We start from the raw sequence: 27,387 nt of genomic DNA, 5'->3' as shown, positions 1-27,387 counted from the left end.
ATAGATGTGGGCAATCGCACCACGGAACCAAAGTAAAGCATTCAACAGGATTCTCCAGTCTTGAATCTGAAACGTGGATTGTGTTAAGAGGATGAGAAATTGGGGCAGGCGTTCCTGAATCAGGGTGGGGTCTGCTCTCTTCTTTGCCTGCGTGTGATTAGTGTCATGTTGTTTTTGCTGGATTGGTTCTCATGTTTAGTTGGTTGGAGGAAATGCCAAGGAAGCAAGGCCACCTAGAACTCGGGGGACCTGGGCTCTGGTCCCTATCCACCCTCCACTAGCTGCCTCTCCTGAAATCATCGTGCGTCCACAGGCCTTACTCTTTTCATTTGTAGAACACACATGCTACTCCTCCGTTCACCCTCCCAGGGATGCTGAGGAGAACGTGGGATAATATTGTGGAGTACTCTGACAATAACAAAGTATTATTTCATTAATGAAAAATTATGAGTGCTGTTGCCATTAACAATGGTTATTAAGTATCTATTATTAATACAAATTAATCCTAAGTCTGATGAGGAATGAAGTGGGTATAAATAAATAAAAAGATCTAAATTAATGGGTTTAGAGGCAGTAATGATAGTGATTGAGTACCAGTCTCGCTCCCCTCAATTCTAGTTGAGTGTTGAGGTGAAGGAGAGGACTCCCTGACGCTGTTTAATGTAGTGAGTCTGGCTGTTGAGAAAGCTGGCCCTTTACTGAGCACGGCTGGGGCGCAAGGCACCTCCTCCCCAAATCAATCAATCCCCTCCCGACCTTGCTTTTGTTCTCGCTCACTCTCTCCTGCCTACTTGCTAGCTTGCCACAGAGCCTGAAATTCCATTGCTTCCTCCTTAAACTAAGGGACTGAGATCTAATCCAGGCAGGGCTGTGTGCAAGAGCAGTCCCGATCTGTCACTCTTGCGCCCTCTGCAGGCCATAGGCTCCCACGGTCACCAAGGACTAATGCCCTGCGTCAGTCCCCCAGCCAACCAGCAGGAGCAGCCCTCTCCTGCCTGAACTGAGGGCCAGGTGCAGGGAGGAGGGACACTTGTGGAAGCTAAATGCTTCAGGACTAAATGGAATGCTTCCGGAGGCCACCCACAGTGCCGACTTCTGCTTCACCTGCAGGAATCCCTACCGGACACGCTATTCACATTCACATCCATAAATGATTTTTCTTTCTTGATGGTACCACATAGTGGTTTAGAGGAGAGCTTCTCAAACTCTAATGTGCATGCAAATCCCCTAGAGAGCCTGTGAGAATGCAGATTCTGATGCAGAAGACCGGGGTGGACTCTGAGATTCTGGTTTCTAACCAGCTTCCGGGTGATGCCTCTGCCGGCAGAGGTTGAGGTTGCTGATTGATGCCCACACTTTGAGCAGAAAGGCTGTCCAGCAAGGCTCTAGACACAAACTTGTTCGTTGTGTGACCTTCGGCAAGTTATTTAACCTCTCTGAGCCTCAGTTAATCTGTACAATGGGGAATATAATAGTATTACCTCCGAGAGTTGTTGAGAGAACTAAATAAGGCAATGCATGGCAAGTTCTTAGCCCAGTGAGTGGGACAAAGCAGATGAGAGAGGGCGGTCCTCACAGCAGTGGTGACTCTAGGATGACGAGTTGGGAACCTTCTCCTTCGTGGGCCTTTCGCTGGGGAGACATTCAGAGAATTAGAAGAACACAGCTTTCAGGCTTGGTACAGCCTGGGCCCAAAGCCAACCAATTCCACACCTCTGAATGGAAAGACTTGCAGCAAAGGAACACACCTTGGACAGGCTGAGCGGTCGGAGGTGCAGAGTCCTGTGATTGCATAAGGGGTGGACACAGGACGGCTGCTGAGCTCCCCACATCGCAGTGTGCCATTTCCACGCAGAGGGTCTCTGGGCGTTTCAGGGAATTGTGCTCATGGGGAAACCTGGCTTTGGGGAGGTTCCATAGGTCTCCAGTTGTGTGGTGTGGGCCCACTCAGCCCTTTTACATGTCTTTAGGTAGATGAGATTTCTGTTTGTTTGTTTATCTAAAGTGGTCACAGGTGACATGTAATGAGAACCGCTCTTCAGAGTTCTGAGGGAATTCGAGGTCAGAGCACACTGTGCCTGGTGTCAGGGAAGGATTTCGGGGGCAGAGAGGGGTAGGAGCGGTGTGGAGAATGGAGCGTGGGGGGAGCTGGCCTTGGCAGGCTGACTAGGGTGGGAGAAGGAGGAGAAGGAGGGGAGAGCAGAACGGAAGTGGGGTGCAAGAATGGAGTCTGGTACAAAAGAGCACAGTGAGGAAATGGTTTGGAGAAGCAAGGATTAGGAGTCCAGTAAGATGGGTGCGTTCCTTCCCTATCGTTACCGCACAAGTTACCAAACGCTCAGAGCTTCAAACAACGTACATTTGTTATCTTGTAGTTCGGAGGTCAGAAGTCTGAAACAGGTCTTATGGGTCTAAAATCCAGGTGTGGGGAAGGCTGCCTTCCTTCTGGAGGCTCTGGGGGAGAATCAGTTTCCTTGTCCTTTTCAGCTTCTAGAGGCCACCCGCATTCCTGGGCTCATGGCCCCTCCTCCACCTTTAAAGTCAGCAATTACACTATTCCAACCTCTGCCTCTGCCATCACATCACCTCCTCTGGCTCTCAGCCTCCTCTTTCACTTATAAGGACCCTTGTGGTTACATTAGGCTCACCTGGATAATCCAAGATAATTTCCCATCTCACAGTTCTTCACTTAATCACTCCAAAAAGTCCCTTTGCCACGTAAGGTAACATATTCACAGGTTCTGGGGATGAGGCTGTCTTCTGGGGGCCATTATTCTGCCTATATGTTGGGGGTGACTTAAATATATGTCTCTCAGGATTTTGTGGGAAATACAACTTATTAAGGAAGTTCCTGAAAAAGAAAATGAAGTGTTTACCCAAGAGTTTGGGACAGGAAGAAAGAACATTTCAGGACTCAGCTATATTAGCTGGTTTATAAGGAGGATTTCCCCTTCACACAGGGACTGACGTGGCATAGTGGTAGGGTCTGCTTCATTGGGGCTCCCCCAGGAAGAACCACAGGAAAGGCTGGGCAGCCTGCCGGCCATGAGGACTGGGAGAGCACACCCTTCATTGGCTTTCCCTCCTTCTCCTCAGCTGCCCCCTCCCCTTACCAGTACACTCCCTTAGAACCTCAGTGTGTGTAGGAACAACTCTCCTGTGTGTGTCTCCTTTACTCTCACACTACTGCCACTTTCACAACTCTTCTGACACCAGATGTGTGGTTTTCCTTTCCAAACCCAAGCAATTCTCTGCAACGCCAACTGGGTGTCCTACAATTCAATTCAATTCTGACTCTAACCAGAGTTAGAGCAGACCCCACAGGTTAAGGGCTCAGTCCCATGAGACTGCCTCCTACTTCAGATGTCAATAGCAAGTAGTAGGTCCCCAGGTTACCCACAACTTCCGTCTGACTCGGCTACAAATTGGAGGTTCCCATGACTGTCTCCTTGGATTTGATTGTTTGCTAGAAGAGCTCACAGAACTCAGGGAAACACTTAATTACATTTACTAGTTTATTATATAATAAAGGATGTGATAAAGGATTCAGATGAACAGCCAGCTGAAGAGATACACAGGGTGAGGTCTAGAAGGGTCCCAAGCACAAGAGCTTCGTTCCCCATGGATTTGGGGTGTGTCACCCTCCCAGCACATGGATGTGTTCACCAACGTGGAAACTCCCTGAACCCTGTACTGTTGGGATTTTTATGGAGGCTTCATCATGTAGGCATGATCAATCATTAACCACATTTCCAGCCCCTCTGCTCTCTCTGGAGAATGGGGCCTGGGGCTGAAAGTTCCAAGCTTCCAATCATGTCTTGGTCTTTCTGGTGACCAGCCCCCATCCAGGAGCCCACCAAGAGTCACCTCATTAAAACAAAAGACCCTCCTATCACTCAGGAAATTACAAAGGTCTTAGGAGCTCTGTGTCAAGAACTGGGGTCAAAGACTAATTGTTAGAACAAAAGATTATTTTAGCATCCCTAATTATAAGGGTTTTAGGAGATCTGTGTCAGGAATTGGGGGCAGAGACATATATACATATTTATATATGTATATATCTTTTATATATATCTTATTATCTCACACTCAGGCATAAGAATAAATGCTCTGTGAAGTGGTCTTAAGTCTGAGCATCTCCCCGACTTCTGCCAGATCACTAGAGAGGGAGTCCCAGAGACCTGGCCCAGCCGAGCTGAGGCTCCAGGCTTCCCAAGCAGGATCTCAACTTCCTCCACACAGAGCAGGGTACCTGGTACACAGCAGGCTGCATGCATCTTTAGTGAATGGATAAATGAATGAATATGGTTTACAGACCCTGTAATGGGAGCCTTTTTATTATTATTATTTAACAAGAGATTCTCCTTGTAAAAGTAGCACTTCCTGAACACATAAAATATCTCAACATTTACTATTATTATCACATGGGATTCAAAGAATTTTCTTTCCTCATACCAAAAAAAGGTGGTGACCCACTACGTAGCCACTTTTCTTGTTCTGTCATGGTGAATGATAGGATCAGATGCAGTGCACATCCTTTGAGCACTTTCTATGACCCTAGCCCTGCACTTGGGGAATGTGGTGGGAGCAAGAAAAGGCTGTTATGGGTTGAATTGTGTCCCTCAAAAAAGATGTTAAAGTCCTAACCTCCCGTACCTCAGAAGGTGACCTTATTTACAAATAGGGTCATTGCAGATGTAATCAGTTAGGATGGGGTCACTAATCCAATGTGGCCCCTACTCCAATGTGACTGGTGTCCTTATAAGAAGACAGCCATGTGAGACACAGACCCTCAGGGAGAAGACCATGTGAAGACAGAGGATTGGAGTGATGCGTCTACAAGCCAAGGAAGGCCTGTGGCTACCAGAAGCTGGGAGAGAGGCGTGGAACAGATTTTCCCTCAGAACCTTCAGAACAAGGTGCCGACAGCACGATTTCTGACTTCCAGCCTCCAGAACTGTAAGACCAGTCAGTTCCAGTTGTTTGAAGCCACCTGGTCTATGGTGCTTTGTTGTAGCAGACCTAGAAAAGCAATGCAAAAGCCAACGCAGAGTCGTGGACTTAGGCCTTCTCAGTCTTGTTCGCAGACTGTAAAATCTGGTCCCGGGACAGTAGAGCTTGGATGGAAGCCGGGTGAATGAGCCACACTACCTCGGTTAATGTGGAGGGCCATTTATGTTTTCTGACATCTACGGTTGAACTAAAGCTGGGAACCGGCACATGCTTTGCACCTAATCAGCGCTCAGGAAGTCCATGCTGAGAGGTTAATGTGGGCATGAATCCTGCTACCCCAACTTCTCTCAAAAGCAAGGGAAAGTTGGTGCTGGGCAGGTTTTGTGTTTGCGTGGGTTTGAAAGGGATATTGCTGGATTTTAAACTGTTCTCAAAGCTTTGTATGAGACCCAAACTCAGGTGTGAAAATCCCATTTGGCAAATATTCATAATAGCCTGGTCTGAAGATCTTGGATGTTCTAATGGATTTAAAACTGTAACTGTCCCCTAAAGATTTCTACAAATTCTCCCAAATTTAATGGACTGGTAGTTCAAAGGAAGTACCCAATTTCTTTGCTGTGGAATTCCAAGGAGAAGCAACCTGTTCTCTGGAGGCCCCCGTGAAATGCAAATTGACCTCCCCCCAGAAATTGCTCTGCAAGGGCAACAGGTGATCCACATGCAGAGAGAATGGATCTCTCCTGGAGCAGTGACGTGATACTCATGGCTTCGAGCCGCTGGCAGCCTTTAATGACAATCGGGCACTCCAAATTCCACCAGAGCGCGATCAGTGTGGGAGGCCCCCATGGTGGAGGGTTTGTGCTGGAGATTCAACAGCTCCATTTGAAATGCACTCTCCCAGCTGCTCCACTGGAGAGCTGGCAGACACGCCCAGCGAGCGTGTGGCTGAAGGCGAGGCCAGCTAGCCACAGCGTCTGGTTTACAGAGCCAGCACCTGAGGAACTCCCGGTGAGTTTTGAAATGCAGGATGTGCTTGCTGGCTGGCTCGTGCAGTTATTTGGGAGACGGAAACATTTAACCAATTCCATTGAAGATCAACTCAGTTTTCCAAAGGGGCAGAATGTATTATTTGAATTATTCAGGGGAGGTTTATTCACCAGCACTGAGATATGAGATATGTCAACTAAATTATAATTATGTTTCTCTAAAGATATCCACTGAGATTCCTCTTTTTTTTTTTTTTTAACTTGTAAGGAGAAGTCAGACTATGTATTTATGGACAGCCAGCTTCAATATTCTGAGTGGCAGAATGAAAAATTAATTTTCTTCAAATACATTACTGAATAGTTAACTGCATCTCAGTAGCCTATTTGTTTAATGTACTGGGGTCCTCTCATCTTTGCCAAGAGAGAACTTTCCAAAGCACAGGCCTGAGGACAGGAAACAGGAGTTCCAGGCTCCAGCCCTGCCGCTAACAAGCTGTTTCCCCTTGAGCAAGTCCCTGAGACTCTCTGGGCCTGGCAGGCTGGTCGAAGGCTCCAGGGACCCTCTGACCTACTCTTCTGCAGCTGCCCACAAACGTCACTCCCCCTGAGGGTGAAGAGGGTGAGGTGCCACCGCTCCCTGCTCTTTATCTGCCTAATAAGAAAGGAGAGGAGAAATTACGCATGGAAAGAAATATTTTTACACCAAAGTATTCCCTCCTTTCATTCCTCCTGCAGGTCATTGCTTCCCCTGCCGAGTCCCCAGGACATTGAGGGAGCCCCACTGGGAGACACCTCCCTCCTTCTGCCCATTCCTCCCTCTCTTTGTCTGAAGCGTGGAGGCCGAGGGCTGCCTAGGATGGCGCCTGTTCTCCTTGACACAACAGGAATCTTCACCACCCACCTCTCTCTCTTCACACTCCCCTCCCGAGGGTGCTGCATGAGCCTCTGGGTCCTTTAAGTGCCCCCCTCAGCTTCTCTTCGGTACCGGCACTTGGTACCCAGGATTTGATCCCCACTGTGGCTGAAAGGCTGTGGGCCCAGTAACAGAGGAAGAGGCCTCAGGGGAGAACAGGTGCATACCTGGAGATTCAGACACAGTCCTTGCCCTCACGGATCCCAGAGTCAAGGGCTGGCCTGACCAGTAGGATAGCCACCAGCCGGGTGTGTCTATCGAGCACTTGACACGTGGCTAGTCTGAACTGAGGTGTGCTGTGAGTGTAACAGACACAATGGATTGCAAAGACTTAGTAAGAAAAACAGAATGTAAAATATCTTCATAATTTTTAACATTGATTACGTGTTGAAGTGATAAATGGACGTGGTGGATTAAATAGAGTATATTATTAAAGTTACTTTCACCTGCTGCTTTTCCAGTTTTTTAATGTGGCTACTAGAAAATGTGCAATTACGCGTGTGCCTTGAGTGTCGTGAGGGCCTGGGAGGGTCGGGTGGGCAGGGGATGGTGCCTGCTGGCACAGTCCAAGCAGCCTGGGGGCACAATGGGGAGAGACGCAGCGCGAGGAGGGTTGGGCACGTCCTGGGCTAATAGGGCGAGGACAGAGGGCTCATACCAGGAACAATGTAAGTGACTGAGGGTAATAAGGGGCAGGAGGAACATCAATAGTAATGCCTACGTGTTTTTAGCACTCGCCATGTCGGGTGCTACTCTGTTTCACACGTACTAACTCATTTAATCCTCACAGCTCTGTGAGGTAGTTACTACTGTTATCGTTTCCATTTTACAGATGAAGGAAATGAGGCACAGAGAGGGACTGTGACTTCCCTGAGATCACACAGCCAGGAAGTGGTCGAATCAGAATCTGAACTTGGGCAGCCTGGCTCCAGAGCCTCAGCCTTGAACTGTACTATAGCCCCTGTCTCCGGTGGGGCTGAGCGGTGAGCACTTGGTCTGCGGGCATCCCCACAGGCTTGGGGCAGTGCAGAGCCCAGTCTGAGGAGACAGGAAGGCTGATCTGGGGGCAGGGAGTTTGGGGTGCACTGAGGGTGTGCTGGCAGCTGCAGGGCTGGAGAAGGGCAGAGGCTGCTGCCCCGGCACCTGCGCTGCCAGGCCCTCTGCCCCCCATATCACAAGCTCTGCCTTCACCCTCTGAGCTCCAGCCCCACGGCCGTCACCTGCACGGCTCCCGCTGCCTTGAATGTTCCCACCCCCCGGCACATTCACGCTCCTCCCCTCCTTCACCATCACTTCCTGAGCTCCATAACCAGGTCACATCTCCCAATTATGGGCTCATACTGCGACTTGTACCTCCCCTTCATAGTGTATCTTTCAGATATAACGTTACATTTATTTATGTGAGGATTTTATTTTGTGCCTATTCCCTTAGGGAGGGAACTGCATCTATTTTTGCTCACTTTATATACTCAACACCTAGAATAATTCCTGACCTATAGTTACTACCAATAAATATCCACTGAATAAATAATCAAATCTTTCTGCAGCATAGTCGTTCTACCCATTTTACAGATATAGAAACTGGCACTCAGCATGTTTAAGAAACTTGCCCCAGGTCCCAGTCCAGGTGAGAGAGTAGAGCTGAAACGTCCCCCAAGCTGACTCACTTCAAAGCCACTGCCTCTCGGTGGGACTGCAAGGAGGGGCCGACACCCCCAGGATGGGCACTAAAACGAGGGGCAAGTGAGAATGCCAAGCAACATGCATGGCCCTTCCCTGCCAGGGTCTTTTCGGGCCTCCCCACATCCGACAACCTTCACTCTCCTTCCTTCGCCCCACGAGGCTCTCGTCTTCTACCCAGAACTCCGTGTGTGGGGGGCCTTCTCCACCCTTTCTCTTGGACTGCCGTCTGGTGAAGTTGCCAGGATTCCACGTATTTGACACCGATATGGCCTTATGCCCAGGGCCATGCCCTAGTTTTCCAAGCTGGACCCCCTGTCCCCATTTCCTAGGGGAACCATTTCCAGTGTTGCTGGCTCTTACCTAGTTATTCGTTTGTTCACTCATTCAGTCAGTCAGTCAGTAAACGCTCAGTACTGAGTGGCCGTCATATCCCTTCCCTGTACCTTGAGAAGCTCAGTCTCTTGCAGGAGGGCTAAGACCCTCAGGATGGGACTCCAACCACCGCAACCCCATCCTCAAGCGACTTCTTTCCAGACAGTCTCTTTTTCGAGGCAAGCCGTCTGCTTGGTCTTTGTGCAGGTGACTGTGATCGGGGAAAGAGCACCTGAGGAGAAACTGTCCCTTTCCTAATTGTCAAGCGTAAGACGTGTGCTTCCTGGCCTGTTAAATATTAAACTCGCTCTGTACACGGGGGCTCACCACCTACAACAGGCGGGCCGTGCCTCGGCAGCTCTGGTCTGTACCCCGGGGCCCCACAGATGTCAGCTGTTGAGGAAATTCACGAGGAAAATGTCCCCAGATGAATCTGTGGCACATCCTAGAAGCAAAACCCGGGGAGGAGAAAGCAAGGCAGACCCGAGAGGTGTTCTTCTTTTAGGGATTAGGAAAGTCCTAATGCTCCAGAGGAGAAGCTGGAAGAAATATGTGAGCAGAGGCAGGGGCGCTTCGGAAAGGGGCGAGAGGAATGGGGGGAGGGGGAGAGACTATGGCATACGCTGGAAAATGGGAAGGTGACTGGCAGAATCGTTCTGCTTTGTTCACTGTCACACTCCCAGTGCCCGGAAAGTGCCTGGGACATAATGGGACTGTCCCACATTCAATCAATGTGCTGAATGCATTTCACAGCATGTGTCTTCTGAGATTTTTTGTTCCAGGTGATGTTCATGGGGGGCCTAACAGGAAAACAAAATAAACGAAGCCAAAAAATGTGGAGAACTGCCTATTCTATCCCCAGCATTAGCATGTTAAATTCTCTGAGGCAGAGATGCTGAGACTTAGCCTATCAGAACCACGTGGAGGGCCTGTTGGAACACAGACTGACTGCCGGGCCCCACTCCAGAGCGTCTGATTCAGTGGGTCTAGGTGAGGCCTGAGAATCTGCATTTATAACAAGTTCCTAGGTGTCTTCATCAGCTGAGGATGCTGTAACAGAATACCAGAGACTGGGTGGTTTAAACAGCAGACGTTTATTTTCTCACAGTCCTGGAGGCTGGGTAGTCCAAGATCAAGGTGCTGGCTGATTCATTTCCTGGTGAGGAACTGGCTGGCAGATGGCCACCTTCTCGCTGTGTCCCCACATGGTAGAGAGAGAGAGCTCTAGTCTCTCTTCCTGCTCTTATAAGAACTAATCTCTCACCCTCATGACCTCATGTAACCCTGATCACCTCCCAGAGGCCCCATCTCCAAATACCATCACACTGGGGGCTAGAGCTTCAACATATGAATTTGGGGGACACCAACATTCAGTCCATAACACTAGGTGATGCTCACGTTGCAGGTCCAGGGGCCACACTTTGAGAACCACTGCTCCATGGAGTTTTGCTAAAAGAAACCTGTTTAACTGTGTTAAATGAGCCTTTTCCAAAACATTTTTGACCCTGGACACCTTTGCTCATGGTACCTCTTTCAGGACACTGTTCTACAAAAGCCCAGTTGGGAAAGAAGCCTGAAAGGCTCTGAGGAGAACACACTTTCCCAGATAACAGCTGGGGAGGGGCCTCATCTCCCCTGGCCTCATCTCCCTCCTCGCTCCTGTGGGAGACAGAGCACTCAGAACGCACAACCCCCACTTCTTTTTTGTGAGCAGACTTTCTGCCCTGACCTCTTGTTCCCACATCAACCCCGCCAACCCTACCTCGCCTCCAGAATTTGCAGATCAGCACCAGGCTGGGCAAGAGAAGCTTTGACTTGGATGAGAGACTAATTGAAGCGTACTTTTTAATACATGAAAATGAGACCATCAGTAAGACCTGGAAGTTAGGGGATCTTCCCAGGGTGTCATCCAGGGGTGGGGAAGGGAGTTCTGATTGACATTGTTTAAACGCAGTGGTGGGAAAGAATAAACCAGCTGGTCTGGGAAGCTGATTACATAGGCAAGACTCATAGCATAGTGCTTGGCATATCTTCAGTGCACAATACAGGTGTGTTTTCTCTCGCCGTGGATGAGTTTAAGTCCCGGGTGCTAGCAATTCTTGGTTTACACGTTGCAAGCACAAATTGCAAGGACAGTTTTTCAGGACTGTTTTGGAGATTTGCCCAAATGCTGCTCAGCCCAATTGCCAGTGGGGCGGTCTCTTTGACACGGGCTACCGTCCGTGTTTGCCGCTCCCCTGTGCTCCACCACCCTGAGTCAGCAATTGCTTTTTGACAGAAGGCCCAGCGGGTGCTTTCTGGGCTGTCGCCATCACCTTCCAATGAAAACACACTGTACTTCTCCCTGCCAGTTCGAAAGTGCAGGCGAGCTCCCGGGAAGATCTTAAATAGATTTGCAAATAAGACTGGCATCTTAGCTTTGGCATGAGGTTGATCTTGGCACTAACCAAAACCTCATCTTTCTAATGTTCCAAAACAGTGGCCTGAGGCCAAATGGCCTTGCAAGTCCACAGCGAGAACTGATTTGCATGGTGTCAATCCTCCTGGTTCAATAGCTCTCTCTCCAGTTCAGACAATGAGGTTCAGTTTTGACCTACCCTTCAAATACGTCCTGCGGGGCAGGGGCTTATATAGCTCTCTGTGGCCACTGTCATCTGAATTTAACACTTGATAAGGCTAGGAAGTAAAGAATGGCTTTCTAGAACGCAAGGCACTAAAATAAAGTAACACAGTCCCTAGCATAGTGGAGAAACCAGCCCACTGCTCTCTACCAGCCTCAGCTCCATCCCCCATAGCATCTAGATCTCTTAACTGCTTCATCCAAGTTCTCATTTCGCTAGAATCTCATCCATCTTCCAATTCACATGCTGGGTCAGCTTTCCGGCCTATGTTTAACCTGTTGATTTATTTCTATTTCAACCACTATGTCTTTTACTTCTGGGATTTTATTTAGTTCGTTTTCAGACCTGCCTCCTCTGAGTCCCTTTCCCGTTGCTCCATTTTCTGTGGTTCCTGGAATGTGAGTTTGATCAGTTGTTTTGTCTGCTTTTTCTCACACAAGCAAAGGCTTGTTTCCTCTTTGTCCAGTAGGTTTTTACTCTGAGCTCGTCTCTGGAAGGAACTGCCCTGCTCATGCCCTAGGTTGTGGGCACATGGCTGTGGAGAGGCTCTGAGTCTGTCTTTGCTGAGGGCCCTAAAGACTTCCCAGACGCCTGTTTAAGTTAGTGTCTCAGTCCCAGATTCCACACCGTGTGGGCTGTGTACATTTGGACCCAACGCACAGGCACAGAGCAGGCCCAGGGGTCTCACTTCTCGGAGGGGACCCGTTCCAAAGTGGCTGGCTGGCTTCCTTGCTGCGTCCCTAGGTTGATAGCAGTGGTTGTCCCAGGCCCCAGTCTTCAGACAGCCCTTTGCAGCTGCGGGCTTTATGCAGACATACATGCCAATCCGGGTTTTCTTTGCACAGAGGCCCTGAGTTTTCCATTTCTTGTTCCTCATGGACTTTGAAACCGTGGCTGATGGGGTGGGCTGCAGCCCCTCAGCAGCCACGCAGTTTCAACTCTCAGTGGCAGCTTTGGGTTTTTTTGTTTTTTATACCTAAGGAGTTCTCTTTCTAGCTCTCTTATTTTTGTTTTATTTTGTTATTGTTTGTTGTTGTTGTATTTTATCTAGCATCTCAACGTGTTTAGAAAAGGAAAGGGGTTTCCATATTTGCTCAGGCTGAAAATATGTGCTAAGCATTGTTTATGCTTTATTTTAGCTCAATTCACACAACCACCCTATGATGTAGATACTACTATTATTTTCACTTTACAGATGAAGGAGCCAAGGATTAGAAAGATTCAATTATATCCCAAAGTCAAGAACATGATTCTGCAGAAATTCCTAATGCAGGTGTGACACCCAACCCATCACCCACAGGCTTGGCCTGCACGGACTCCCTCCCGCCCCTCCTTTGCTGCCCCCCCACCCCATCTCATTCTGTGGCTGCCTGCATTCCTGGGCAGTGGTCACTAGCAGGGTGCTCACTCTGCCCAACCTGCACTCCCACCAGAGCTTTCTCACAACCCCCTGCTCCATGTGGTCGGTCCTCCCCTGCTGAAATACTTTCCACCCTGCAATAGCCTGTCCCAGACATACTTCCTCCATCCTTCCCCTCTCTCGTATACGTTGTAAGTTCTGAGTAGGAGCAAGGGTAGAGAGGAGAGAATGGACGAGAGAAGCATCATCAGAGCATGGCAGTAACTTAACTGCAGGGAGGGAGCGAGCAGGGGAGTCCAGAGCAAAGCCCAGTGTCCTGGCTTGGATGACAGACCGGAAGAGGGAGCATTGCTGAGGCAGGGAGCACAAGAGAGGGAGCAGGTAAGGCTGGGGCTCAGGGGATGTTGAGCTCCATTTTGGACACAATGAGCTTGAAGTGCATATAGAGCATCAAGTGGGGCCATCTGGGGACACTCTGACATACAAGTCCATCACTCCGGAGATAAGTGTCTGCTCAAGATCCTGATCTGGCAGTGAATATGTGAAGCTAAGCCACTGGTTGTGTGAAATGGAAAGACACACAGTGGGGTGTGTGTTACATCTAACTCCCAATACAAACTCCTTGAGATCAGAAACCATGTCATTTCTTTCTCTTCATTTTCTAAAGGTGCCTAAGACAGAACTGGCCCTCCTAGTTTATAGGGCTGCAGGAAGGATTAAATAGTATAAGGAATATGAAAAGCTGCTTTAAAATTGAAAAGCATGTCCAAGATTAATTGTTGTTATGACTACCATCCTCCTCCTCCCACCCAAACCCCCAGACCTCCTGGTGCCTACAGAATAAAAGCAGTCCATGTCCTTGGGCCTCGGTTCCAGACCTATCCTTGCAGTCTCGTCTCCTACTCCTCACCTTTCCCAAACCAACCTGACCCCTCCAAGCCGTGTCTTTGCTCCTTCCCTCCTCCCAGTGCAGTCAGACACCCCGCCTGCCCACAGGGTTAAGCTGGCACCCTGCACATATCTGTGAGGCCGCGAGTCACATCTGTTATAAGCCTTTTTGTCAAGTCCATGACTGGACTGGAAGCTCCATGAAGGCAGGTGCTCTCTTTTTTTCACAAAGCAGGATATACTTTCAGTAAATGTCTGCAGGAATGAATGAATGAGTTAATGAGTGAATCTCCATATGCCCCAAACCTGTACCTTCTTTGGGCAATAGAAAATAAAGATGGATGAATAAAGGAATAAGAGGTTTCTTCTCTATTTGCCTGGAATTTTTTCCTTGCCTTCTATTCCTAATGAAATCTTAATAGTCTTTCAACATCCACCCTAAATACCACCCTCTCCTGGCCGGAAGTCATCTCTTCATTGCCTGGGATCTCACAGTGCTTTGCACCTGATCCGTAACGCTGGTCTCAATTCCCATTACACTCGTCTTTTGTGTACTTGATATCAGCCCTCCCCCACCATTAGAGTGAACATCTTGAAGGCAGAGCACAGATCTGATAAGCACTGCATCCTGTGCAGCCCCCAGCACGCACCCTAGCACGTAGTCGTTGATAAACAAATGTATCTCAGTTGAATAGCTGCATTCAAAACTGATTTACTGGGAAAACCAACTCAGAACTTCCAGTGTGGCCTTTTATAGGACTTTTGGACCACCCCATCAGGAGCCTGATCTTCTCCTCCTCTCTCATAGGAAGCTTCCCAGCCCCGACTCACCCTGGAGTACCAGCCTACTCCCAACTCAGACATCGTTTGGTATTGTCCCCACTACCCTTCCTCAACATTTGTCCCTGGGTCTCTGGTCTGATTCACTTGCCAGCTAACAGCAGCTGCAGCCACCCACCTGGGGAACACACTTGCAGGTTTTCAGAGAGCAAAGTGTCTTTGGTCCAGCTGAGGCCTTGGGCATCGTCTCAGGGGGTGGCACTGGACATGCTTGGTGCCGGCTGCGTAACGAATGATTCACGAACAGTCGGAAATTCAAGTTCTTCTCTCCTCCTGGGAAAGGTCACTTTGCCTAATTTCCTTCTTTGGTGGTTGAGCTGTGCGTTGACACATTTATTTGTGCTTCCTCCTGGCTTGATCATTTTTCAATTACAGTCTGTCCCTGCAGTTCTAGCAGAGGGTTAATGCAGGTCTCTTCATGATTATAGATCCACATTTATGGAACCCTAATTAGGCTGTTCCTTTAGCTGCCTTTGTAGATGACTTTTTGTGGGAAGTCTGCAGGCACCAGCCTAGTCTGAGCTAACTGCCTGTTTGGATGCTCACTTAGGAGCTGATGGGGAAGCTCCCAATCATTCCTGCCTCTGAGTCTTAGCTCAGGCTGCTCCCCACTCCCAGCAGGTCCTCCCTTCTGACCTTGGAGAGTGTAAATCTTGCCATCTTTAGTGATTCATATTAAAGTGAAATAAAATGTATATCCCCTTTCAAATTGCCAGGATTTTATATTTCAATACTCAGTGTGGTAAGGGTACATTGCACGAGCACTTGCATACTCTGCGGGCAGGAGAATAAATAGGCACAAGCTTTTTCAGAAAAAAAATTGACAATATATGTCAAGAGCTTTCAAAATACTTCTAACCTTTGGCCCGGTAACTCCATTTCCAGGAATCTTTCCCAAGGATATAATCAGAAATGTGGATGAATATTTATGCACAAAGGAATTCATTAACGCATCGTTTATTATTGCTGATACATAATCAATACCTGATAATAAGAGAATATTTAAGTATAGTATAGTATATCCATATTATACAGCCATCTAAAATGAAGTTGGTGAAGATATTTTACTGCTGCTGTTAAACTTTCAAATTTTATATATGGTGTGATCCAAATAGACCTTTCCCAGCTGTTGTTTCAGAGGATGTTTCTAAGAATGCTATAAATAGAAAAGTTCCATTTTTCAGAAAGGTTGGAAAATTATTACAGGCATGTACTTTGAGGCTTGCTGGGAGGCTTGGATATGCTAATGACATGGGAAATCCAAAAAAACGAGGCTCAGTGTACAGGGTCACTGTTTTCTGTGGGACGTGCAATGGAGCACACTAGAAAACACCGAGGAAAAGGTTGTAAGATGAGAGGGGTTGCTGCTGCTGTTGAGTTAGGGAACTATGTTACTTCTTCCTTGGAATTTTCTTATGTTGTCCTACAAAAATGCTATAAATTTTATGAAAGAAAGCGGGCCAGAGGATCATCCTCTATCCAGCTTGGGCAGGTGGAGTGCTGTCGAGTCAGCAGCACATGGGTTCAACATGGCAGCCTAGACAGAGGAGCCCCCAGTGCTGCCTGGTTGACTCGCATGCTCTGCCTCCATTTCAAAGGGCACAGGTGTGGTCAGAGTCATGGCACTGCTACCCACTCCCTTCCCACCCTGGGCCTGGCCAGAGGTTTCCCAATGCCTGAGAGAACATCCCCAGGGTGTGAACCATATTCCAGGTTCTGGAATATGCTGCCTGGCTATCCTTGAGTGCACACCTCCAGTCCAGGGTGCACTGGGCTTCCTTGGATTGGATGCTTCCTCATTCAGATAATCCCCTCAGTCCCCACTCTTCCATCACCCCTGACTCTCTCTTTCCAGGTCTTCCTTTGTGCCACTTCTACACTCCTGGGTCAGCCCCACCCCAGTCCCAGGCCTGGCCCAAGAGCCCTGCACCCAGCCCAGCATCTGTTCTCAGGAATCAAGCAGAAGGGGACTGTAAACCAGTTAGGACCTCTAGTGAGGTGTAACAGGTACTGAGCTCTACACTCAGTGGAGTGTAACAGGATTTTGGAGACATCTGCCTAGACCCCTCCTGACTACCTTCCCACGGCCCCTAAATATGTTCATCAGGCTTTATCAGGCTAATGGTCTTCAAAAGGAGCAATTTTCTGAAACATGAGATAGGACAATATAAAAAGAACATTAAGGAAAAATTTCTTATTCCAAAATGAAAGGGAAAAGATCATTTAGCATCCCTGTTGGTGTTATCTATTCATGAGAAACTGCACATTTAATCCAGAGTGAGATGTAGGGAGGGCTTTGATGCCCTCACCTTGGGGTCACCTTCATGCAGAACTCATCTGTCTTTGCTGCCACAGATGGCAGGGGCAACGTAGACAAGAGGATGCAGATGAGAGACATTTCAGAGGTGGACTCCACAGGGTGCAGAGGGATTAGAGGGAGAGGGAGTGTGGAGGAGAGATAGTCTGACATGACTCCCAAGGCACTTGCTTAGAGGATGGGAGGGAGGGGGGCACCATTCTGCAGCCTTGCCACATTTTATGCTTCCTATCTCCCTTCCCAAGACATGCCAGTCTTGGTTTCTATGTTGGATCCTGCTGTAGGAGTTCAGTCTCTTGAGGTCAGGAATTGTGACTCTATCCTAGCCTTCAACGTCTCTACCCATCCATTAAGATTAGGTTTTGGTTCCCAGCCCTAAGACCAGAAGTCTTGGGTGCAAAAGGTGAGGGGATGTGAATGTAAGAGTGCTCTGCACCAAGTCCTGGCCAGGAGGACCATTTGTGGTCCTTCTCTGCCTCCCCAAGTACTCCAAGGTAGGATGAAGCTGAGACTCCTTGGGAAGACTATCTCTCTCAGAATGTATTTCGCTTGAGTTGAAGGGGGCATGAGATTGCAACAGCTCCTCAGGGGGCAAGCCTTCAAATAGAGACAGAGGAACTGTCTATTCTTCTGTATCTCCTCCTTCCTCATCTTCTCATGTTCGTTGCCTTCTCTCTTACTACTTTCTAACTCCTAGTTCTTTCCTCTTCTATCTTCTTCTTTCTCTTTCTCTTCCTCCTCCCCTTCTCTATCTTCATTTCTACCTTTCAGTCTTTCTTTTTATAGCTCTATCTATCACCAAGTTTAGAAAAGCAATTTCCATTTAACTTTTTCCTCTACTAAAGAACTGAGAAAAATTTCATACAAAGCAAATTTAAGCTGGCACCCCGACTTGTCTACCAAGAACTTGCCAGCTGGTAATTATGTGACCAAGATACTCTACCCATAGTCAACTATTTGCCTGATAATTGGATTCTCAGGTGTTCCTCTACCCCATGGTTTGCTTCATCATGTTTGTTGTGAGCTTCTATAACTCAGTGCATATCAACCATTATGTTCATTGAGTTTTTTGCAGTAAAAAATTGTTGACCCAAAAATGTCTTCTCCCCCTTTCATAGTTAGAATGAAAGCTTGTTTGATGTTTTATTGCATATTCAATTGTAAGTATTGCTTCTCTTTCTTTTCATTAGATTTGTGACAAAGAGTGGCATTACTATGTCATCAATGTGGAGTTTCCTGTGGTTACTTTATACATGGATGGAGCAACGTATGAACCATACCTGGTGACCAACGATTGGCCCATTCATCCATCTCACATAGCCATGCAACTTACGGTCGGCGCTTGTTGGCAAGGTAACCCTAAGTCGAGCCTTTCCCCCTGGCCCATCTGTGTACAGTCCTTAAAGGTACTGATAGAGAAAAGGGAAAAGCAGGTGGTATGAGAATTAGCCAGGAAAATTTACTATCCCTTGCTAATAAAATAGGACATAAAAATAAGGATTAATCCAGACACTAAACTTGTGTAATAATAAAGCCCTTAGCTTGAGACCAGATTTTAATTTTAGATCAACATGAGCAGTTTCATGGTTGCTTCTGATTCGCTAATGTCTTTTATTGTTCTGGAAACTTGTCTGGTTTCAAACTGGGGCTGAATGTAAAATCTTATATCAAAATTGCCAGTTGACTCTGTTGAGTGCTACATTGGTCAGGAGCCAGGGATCTCCCTGTCTCCCCATACAAGTTATCCAAGCCCCTGACCCTCTGTTCAGGGAACTCACAAATGTGCAGGGCTGTGGGGGGTGGATTGTCCACAGGTGTGAGGCCATGGGAGGCCGTTCTCAAGTTCAGCTCATCTCTGAGCCCCTTCCTGCTCACTAAGGCAGAGACTCCTGGTTTCCTTCCCACTTGAAGGTCTCTGCTCCCTGCTCACTTCCTCTGCTGCTGCCTCTCCTCCAATCCCAAAACTCAGGCTCATTTCTTTTTTGGAAGCAGGAAACCAGCTCTCCCAGCATGCGTGCAGCCTTTCTGCCTCTCACTCAGGACTGTTGGAGTCTGTTTTTGCTCCCTTAAGGGCTGGGGTCTTTGAAGTACCAGTGAGAGAGCAGAGGGGAAGAAAAATGCTCCCCAAATAAGCAAATTAGTAATTTGAGATGACCCAACATCATGTCGATCGATCCTTTGAAAGTTACTAATATTTGTGACATTGACCATTCACCGTGGGGGCTGAGGGGAGAGGTGGGCTATGGTATAAGAATATGCCTTCAGAGGACCAGCTGACCAAGGAGTGAACTAGGAGAGACATAGGCCCCTCTGGGTTAGGACAAAGAGTGGGTTCTGGGCAGCTCCATGCAAGAGAAGATGGAAGGAAGTGGACATAGTGCAGCTCTGGGAGCACTAGGGATACAAAACCCAGGAAGGAAATAAAGCATGAATGAGGCAAGGGAAGAGGATGTATTTTTGAGCTGAGGTCACCTACCTGGCGTCCAACATACATCACATGAGAGTAAAAAGTTCATTAAACTTTCAATAGAACTTGATGAGACCTTCATCAGTATTGCAGAAATCCCCAGAATATCAGGAAAGGGAGCCTGTGTCATCTGGCAAGAGTCCATGAAACTAATTAGCATAGCAAGGCACTGATTCAGAGGTTGCACGGGAATCATTAGTCACTGAACACAGCTGTGGTAGAGTGATGGCTCTCTTGTGTTGCTCAGTGCCCCAGCCGGACACTACAGCCAGTCTGTGGATATTTTGGAACATAGCCTGGATGCTGCCCATAAGAGAAGAGGGCCCTAGTCATGTTCTGACCAGGAACCTTACCATGACTCTTCCCTAGAGACCACATCTGGATCCCTGTCACCCCAGCCTGCAATGGAAACCTGCCCCCAACTCTGTGAGACCAGCTACAACCACTGCTGCCCAGTTGCATGCCCACTGGGTAGGGAAACAGTCCCACCAAAATAAAAAGTGACTTTTAAAAGAATTAAGATGATCTCTTTGAATCAGTTAGAATAGGCTAAGTTGTGCTACAATGACAAGCAAGCCCCAATTCTCAGTTACTTAAATTAATTCTCACTTCATATTTACTGCAAATCAATGGGGGCTCTTGTCTGCTTTTTCCTGAGTCTGGAACCTAAGCAGGCAGAGCAACCACATTGCTGGGTACTGAGAAAAAGGACAAGAAAGCAGGGTGAATTGTGGGCAAGCTTAAAGCTCCCACCTACAAGTGACACCAATCATTTATGCTCACATTTATTCATATGGCCACAGCTAACTCCAACAGGGCAGGGAAGTGAAATCTATAATGTGTCTGGATGAAAAACTGGAAATATTTTATGAACAACATTGATGAACACCAGAGTCTGTCCACTTAGTCAACAGATATTTGTTTGACAGTCCTTCCCACACGAAAAATATTCCCACGCTTCCCTAAATGTGACAACCCAAAAGTCCTACCTGTTACTGCCTCCAAGCTCAATATCCAGGCTCTCTGAGTGATTCCTGGTGATGTCTTCATCAGAGTGAGATGCATAGGAGGCTCTATATCAGGCCCAGATGTGGATCCACTTGATCAGGAGACCTATACACTAATAAGAAGAACTATTTGCTGCCACCACAATCATCATCCCCTAAACACAGAGACACACACACACACACACACACAATATGCAACAGTGGAATGAGAGAGAATAACCAAAAAACACTTCCACTAAGAAAGAGGAAGAATTGGAGAAATACAGCAGTCTTTGGTCCATAGCAATTCTGAAATCCAGATGCTGTAAGGGCCCCTATCCTAGGGTGGGGGTATCTTTGCGGACCTTGACTCCATTCTCTGGAAGGTGTTTATTTCTCCAGTTTCCTCCTGGGTCACCTCTGAAGAGGACATTGTCACTCCATAAATAACAGCTCTACTACTGTATCTGATTACAATTTATTTGAAAGCTATTCTATAGAAATGCTTTTCAAACATTAAACCAAAGTATATATTTATTTTCAAAGAATGTGGTAGAAAGAATAACCACTAGGGTGTTCACCGAGTATCTCTGCCCCCTCCCCAGATAGATGCTAGGACCATTCTTTGTTGGAGTTGTTGGGGTCATGTGACTTGCTTTAGCCAATTAACATAAGTGGAAGTGACTTATTATCATTTCCTGGTGGAAATTTTAATAGCTAGTGTTGCAGGAAGGCTGCATACATACACGGTGTGTTTATAGTCCTGTGAGAAAACGTTATTGGTTCCAACTTGTAGATGAGGAAACAGAGGCTCTGAGAGGCAAAGTAGCTTACCCAAAGTCACCCAGCCAAATCTGCCCGACAGCAAGTCCTCAAAGCTAGTTCTCTTTTCACTGTGGTTCATTGCCCCTAGTGTTAGTTGATCATTTTGTTGATGTAATTATGTGTTTGGGAAAGCCCGGGAGCTGATGTGTATTGACACAAACGCTGTAATCGCTTTACCTTCTGAGACGTCTGATGACTCTGGAATCAAAAATCCACAGAAACTCTGCATGTCCTTTGCTAATCTCTTACTATATACTCCCTGAAGGGACCCTTCACAGAACAAGGAAAAAGAATTAGGCTTTTGGAATTTGAGTCGAATCCCAGCCCTGCCTCTTACTAGCTATGTGGACCCAGCAGAATCCCTAACTTCCCTGAGCTCCTATTTTCTTATCCACAAAACTAGAATAATATGTACCACACAGGATTGTTATAATATTTAGCTCACTCCATTGGGCACTTGGAGTGTGCTTGGCCTGTTTCATCTGAATGAACATGTAAGTTTGAAAGCATCTGCTAGTCCCCTCCCCCACCCCCTTCTCTGCTCCTTGCACCTAAACCCAACATGGCAGACAGTCTGCAAGACTTTGGTCCGCTCTGGCTTCTGTGATTCCGACTTCCCCGTGGCTCCTTGCATGCACTGACTCTTCCCCGCTTCCCCAGGACTAACCCTCACACACAGACTCTCCCCTCCCAGATCCATCTGTAAGTCAGACAGAAGGTGAGTGAGGCTGGAGAATAGTCAGTCAGAAGACGAGTATTGGAAGATGGGGCTTGTGATGTAGGCAGGAATCTGACCATGCAGTTTTCTGGGCCCTGGAGATTTGGGTATCTTCTCTGAGAGGAATGAGAGTCCATTGGTGAATTTTCAGCATAGGGGAAAATCCTTAAAAATCTTTAAAATCGGGCTTTATAAGACAAGTAAGAGTTCAGTGGGAAGATAAGGAAGGCAGCAGCAGATGCTGTGCAGGGAAGCTTGACACAGGCATGTGCAGGGCTCCCTACCCCTGGAATGTACATGGACCAGAATGAGTGGGGAAGAGGCTGGGAAGAGGGGTAGAGACCAGACCATAGGACACCATTCTGCCTTGTTAAGGAGCTTGGAGCCCCATGGATACTTATATCCTCCTTGGAGTCACGTTTTTGTCTTGGAAGGACACATCAAAAGATCTTTCAATAGGACAGGGTGCTGCAAAATTAATGGGCTACGATGCAGCCCTTCTCTCAGTGTATTTCTACACCTTCCAGAGTCTGCTTCTATACACATTAGAAGCCTCTGTGCGGAACTTGAATTGCCTTTGGGCCTGCAATTGTGGGGAGTTTTTCAGGTGTTTTGAGGTTAGCAAGGGAACTAGGTCCTGTTTGTGAAATGTCCAATTGGAGTTTAACAATGGGAATAGAAAATAATTTGATAGCAGCTGCCTGTCAGGCGCTCCAGGAACTGGCTCCTGCGCTGTTGCTGGGCAGTGCTCTGCAGCCCCAATTAGCCTACTATGGCCTGGTAGTGAATCTGAGAGCCGAAGTAATCAGTGGAACTTGATTTTCCATGGTATTTTTTCCAGTAATTACACAACAAAAAAATTGAGACTTCATTTACATTAAGAAATGTAGCCAGTAGGGCCTAGAGCATGTGGTGTATATTAATTGTAGAGAAAGGCTTTGCAGTCAGGATGGACCTCATATCACAAAAGAGTCCTCCTTTCTGGGTGGCCAGTGCACACCACCTTGCCACCACTGCTGTGCTCAGTGTCACAGTGTTTGCAGAGTGGAATCAGACCCTCTCCCCTGGCTGAGCTCAGACTCTGCTGACTCAGACACTGCTGCCTGTAGACAAATACCAGATTCCTTATCTCCCTCTGGGTCATGCCATGGGAGAAGATCCTTAAAAGACTAATTAATTTTTCTTTTTCCTTATATTTCCTACACCTTCCATTTCTTACAACAAAATTTAAGTTCCATTTGTAAGTAATAAGCATTGTATACTCGCATCTGTTTCTCTCCTGGACCTCTAAACTGGGCCCACCCACCCAGGTACTGTAAGCCTCTGTCCAAGGGAGTGAGTGAGGAAGGCTGCTGACTGTGCCAGACCAGGGCCTTAGAGACCCCCAGGGTTATAGAGAAATGCCCCAGCAGGTGACACTCCAGGGCACCTCTCGCCTAACACTACAATGAGCACAGCTCTGTTTTACGTTTTTTGTATGACAACTGGGCAAGAGTTCATTTAACGAAATGGCTAAGCGTGTTTGAAGAAGCACAGTTCTAGTTCACTCAGAAGGCTACCATCCTGCTCCCTGCCTAAGCCTCATCTATTCCTGGTGGGCCTCATCACAGGCTTCCCTACCTGTGCTCTGTCCCCAGGGACCACCTCATCCCTCCCTCTGCTGGAGACTCTCCTCCAGTGTTCTGGACCTTGGCCTTCCCAGAGTATCCAGCTTTGCCTGGTCCCAGATGAGGAGGGCCTTCTCCCCTAGTTCCCGGTCTTACTGAGTCCTACCTCCTACTTAACAATAAAGCAGCAGAAGGCAGAGAAGGCGATGGTTCCAAAAATAAGAACCTGTTAAGGGGGAGATACAGAACCCCCATTGTAGCTTTCGCGAGGAGCCAAGGCAAAGAATAGGAATGATCAAAAAAGGGATAAAAGGCAGAAATAACCCTGAGAGTTGCAGTAATCAACAGCATATGGTCCTCAGATAGAGGAGAATTAGAGCCAAATGTAGTCCTGAGATCTGGTGTACGTTTCCACATCGTTTTTCTGCCAGACACTAAAATTAGTGCACAGACTTGGAGTACATGCTTTCACTTAATAAGCTTGGTCTAATTTAGTTCAAATTCTCTTAATAAAGTCTGTGTTGAAATTATTCTGCATCCCTAGGGTCTCCGCTGCTGGAAGACAGAGGCACGTGCTAGCCTAGTCTGCCTTACGTTCAGGTGGCATTTCCCAAGGAGGGCTCACGAAGCTCCAGTCCCACAGGATGCCCCTTCCACAAGGAGGCCAAGGTCAAGTTTGGGAAACCACATAAACCATTCCCACACTACAATGTTGGAGAGTCACAATGCACATTAGCTTATTAAAAGCTCTCAAAAGCCCACCAATAAAGTAACCTGCTTGATATTATTTAAACCATGTTTCCCAATGTTATTTCTCCATGAAAGTCACTCTTTGTGAAATAGTGTTCCTGGAGTACTCTTTAGGGAACATCTCATTGGAATTATTAATGCAGGTCTCCATCCCCTACTAGGTCATGAGTTTGCAGAAGGCAAGGACTGTCTGCTCTCACAGATTCTCCTCCCCTCCTCCTTCCCCCTATCCAGGACCTAGAGAAAGTCAATAATTAATGTTGGCTGAATTGCATCCATTTTAGTGGCTATTTTGACAAAGCTGTGTGGTTCATGGTCTGACACACGGGGATTAATGACAGAGCATCTCTAATATTGTCTTAATATTGTCTATATTGAAAAATCAAGGAATGATTGTTCTAGTGCCTGGAGTTAACTTTACATAAGGGTTTATTGGTTTAAAGATGACACAGCTTTAAAATTCAGTGATTCATATCTGGAAACACGGTACAACTGAGTTATAATTCTAACTTTGTATCTTATTTTGAAGACTATATTAATTAGAAAATTTGACAAGGGTCTTAAAGCAAAAACGGTATCATTTTAGCTTCTCTGAGAGACATACCAGAGGGGAGAAAAAAGAAAGGCCACTGAAAAGAGAGACCGAGAAAACTCACATAATGAGTGACGTAATCTCATCTTGGAGTTCTTGGGTCTTGCTGCCACTAGGACAGGCCATTTTTGAGTTCCTACACTGTGCTGAGCTTCAACTTTCACAACCCTATGGCGTGGGTATGATGATGATCTGCATTGTGCAGACGAGGAAACTGAGACTTAGAGAGGACAAGTGCCTTTCTAAGGGTCACATAGAGCCTGGATTTGTACCCACGTTTGTGCTACCAGAGCCCTTACCCTTAATTAAGCTGCTACACCATCTCTCTTTCTGGGGACATGTAAAGCCAGATGGTGTTCACGGACAAGTAGAGGAGACCAGAGGATTCTGGAATCTGGGGTCAAATCATTTGCCCAAACTCCCTGGGCATTTTTCACACAGATCAGACAAAGTCAAGCTGAGGCCTGAAGATAACTGCAGGCCCATCAGGTCTCATGGTTTAGTGTGGGGAGGGCTGAATTTGGAGTCAGAAGAGGAGAATTCCAGCCCCTCGCTGCTGCTGCTTATCTGCTCCGGGTCTTTGAAAACAGTGTCTTGCCTTCGTGCTCCTCAGTTCTTCATCTAGGGAATGAAGGAGATATACTGGGTGATGTATGAGGGCCCTTCCAACCCCGTGGATTTAGGTCCCCAACCCCAGAGAGCTGACTTTTGGAGTCATCCACAAGTCATATATTTTGCTCACTTGGAACATGCCATATAAATGGTTGCTGGAAAGGCTAGAGAGATGGATACATAAAAACTGAAGGGTTGAGAAAGCATGCTGAGAATGTGTCTTGACCAGCCATGATGGCAGATCATCTGTGTCCACAAGTCACCTGCAACCTACAGTGGCACCCCCTGGGTGGTGTGGACAGTTCTAAAGCTGCAGCTTGTGGGAGTCTATTACACACTTGACTCAGTCTTTGTATTCTCTGGGTGTCTCCATCATTGAAATGAAGAAATGAGAGAAAACAAGATTTCAGAGAGTCTCACCGTTTGTGTTGCTCAAAATTGATACCCAACCATCCATGAAATTGTGTCCATTGAGGGGCGTCCCGTCCGCAAGCCATACACAGAGCAGCATTCAACTCAAGCTAGAGGGAACGTGGCCCCCACTCCTTTCCGTGTGTTTCTCCCACTAAATGGCTGCGGGAGTGACAGCAGGAAAGAAAAGACCAGCAACATCCTGCACCCACTTTGCAAAAAGAGGAGACTTAGTACATTCATACAACACAGATCTTGTACTCATATTAAAAGGAAAATGAACATTAGTGATTCAAAAGCTATGTTTATAGTGGGTGGGCCCCACCCCTCAGTTGAAAGAGAGTTGAGTAGGAATTCATTCCCAGTGCAAACTCTGGCTCAGAATAACACAGGCTACGTTAAATCACGTTTGCCAAATACTACTATTTTTCAAGACAGCTGTGTTTCCCAGCAAACTTGACACAAATCATTGGGAGTTGCTGCTGAATTCATTCAGTGTCCACAGAACCCAGTATAAGTGGACATTCCCCACCCGTGTGGTGTCAGTCCCAACCTGTCCCCGTCTTTATGAAGCAACCCAATTATTACATCCTCCCAGAAATCCTTCTTGAACCCTCCCAGCCACATCTCATTTTTGGCGCTCATCAGAGGCTTGGGAACAAGCAAGACCTGAGTTTGAATCTAGGCTTCACTAATGTCTGGCTGTGTGGCCTTGAGAAAGTTATCTAACTTTGAAAACATCATCTGCAAAAGGAGTTGTAAGTTTAGCAGGTAAAATCTGAATTTACAAAGAAAAACTTATTTTTTCCACATCCATCTTAGTTTTATTTCAAACCCTTATTCCATCTGCCTGGGGGAGATTTAACCTTGGCACATTTGGAATTCTCCCATTTCCTTAGGGTGCAGGCTGCTTTCAGGGGCATATATATGGTGTTGAGGGGCCTCCGGTCATCTTTCCACGCAGGTGTCCGCTGAAATGGTACTCACCTCTCTGCTCCCCAGTCACTAATGGTCCTTCAGGACTGGCAGCTCTCTCAGTATTTCTTTGCCTTCCTTAGGGGCACAGAAATATCTCTGCTGCTTCTCATGCTCTCTGTAAGACCATCCGCAGTCCATCTGTCCACCTGTCCAAATGTGCCAGGCTGGCATTCCCTCCCAACATTACACACCCTTTCCAGGGCTCAGCCCAGGTGGCAGGCTTCAGGGGCCCTCACTCTGCGTCTCTGTTGTCTTGTCCCCCTCTGCCCCTCCCTGCCACCCCCCAGTCTGGGGTATCATATCCTAGTCTGGCGGAAGCCATATTTCCTTCCTCTCTTTTTCCCCAAATGTTAATCCATACCCAGATCTTCCCCACCCTCCTAAGGGTTTAGCCTTCTGGAAACGAAATAGAGAAGAGACTCAGCTTCAAGCCCTGTCTGCTCTTCTCCCTATCACAACCCTCCTTGTGGCCATGAGCACAAACCAGGGATGTGTTTCAGTGGAGGGT

The 27,387-nt window shown here is 47.3% G+C and overlaps 1 protein-coding gene across 1 annotated transcript in view; it reads left to right on the top strand.

Moving 5' to 3' along the window:
- The window catches only part of CLSTN2 (calsyntenin 2), a 575,299-nt gene that overhangs the window by 523,814 nt on the left and 24,098 nt on the right, over positions 1–27,387 (top strand). Inside the window, exon 9 of the mRNA XM_014788220.2 lies at positions 18,124–18,286. Coding sequence (XP_014643706.2) covers positions 18,124–18,286 — 163 coding nt within the window. The remainder of the gene's footprint in view (positions 1–18,123; positions 18,287–27,387) is intronic.

This window comes from Ceratotherium simum, chromosome 5, assembly GCF_057802395.1.
Source record: "Ceratotherium simum simum isolate JZ-2026a chromosome 5, ASM5780239v1, whole genome shotgun sequence".
Lineage (NCBI taxonomy): Eukaryota > Metazoa > Chordata > Mammalia > Perissodactyla > Rhinocerotidae > Ceratotherium > Ceratotherium simum.
Note: the sequence above shows the minus strand (reverse complement) of the source record. Positions and strands in the feature narration are given on the sequence as shown.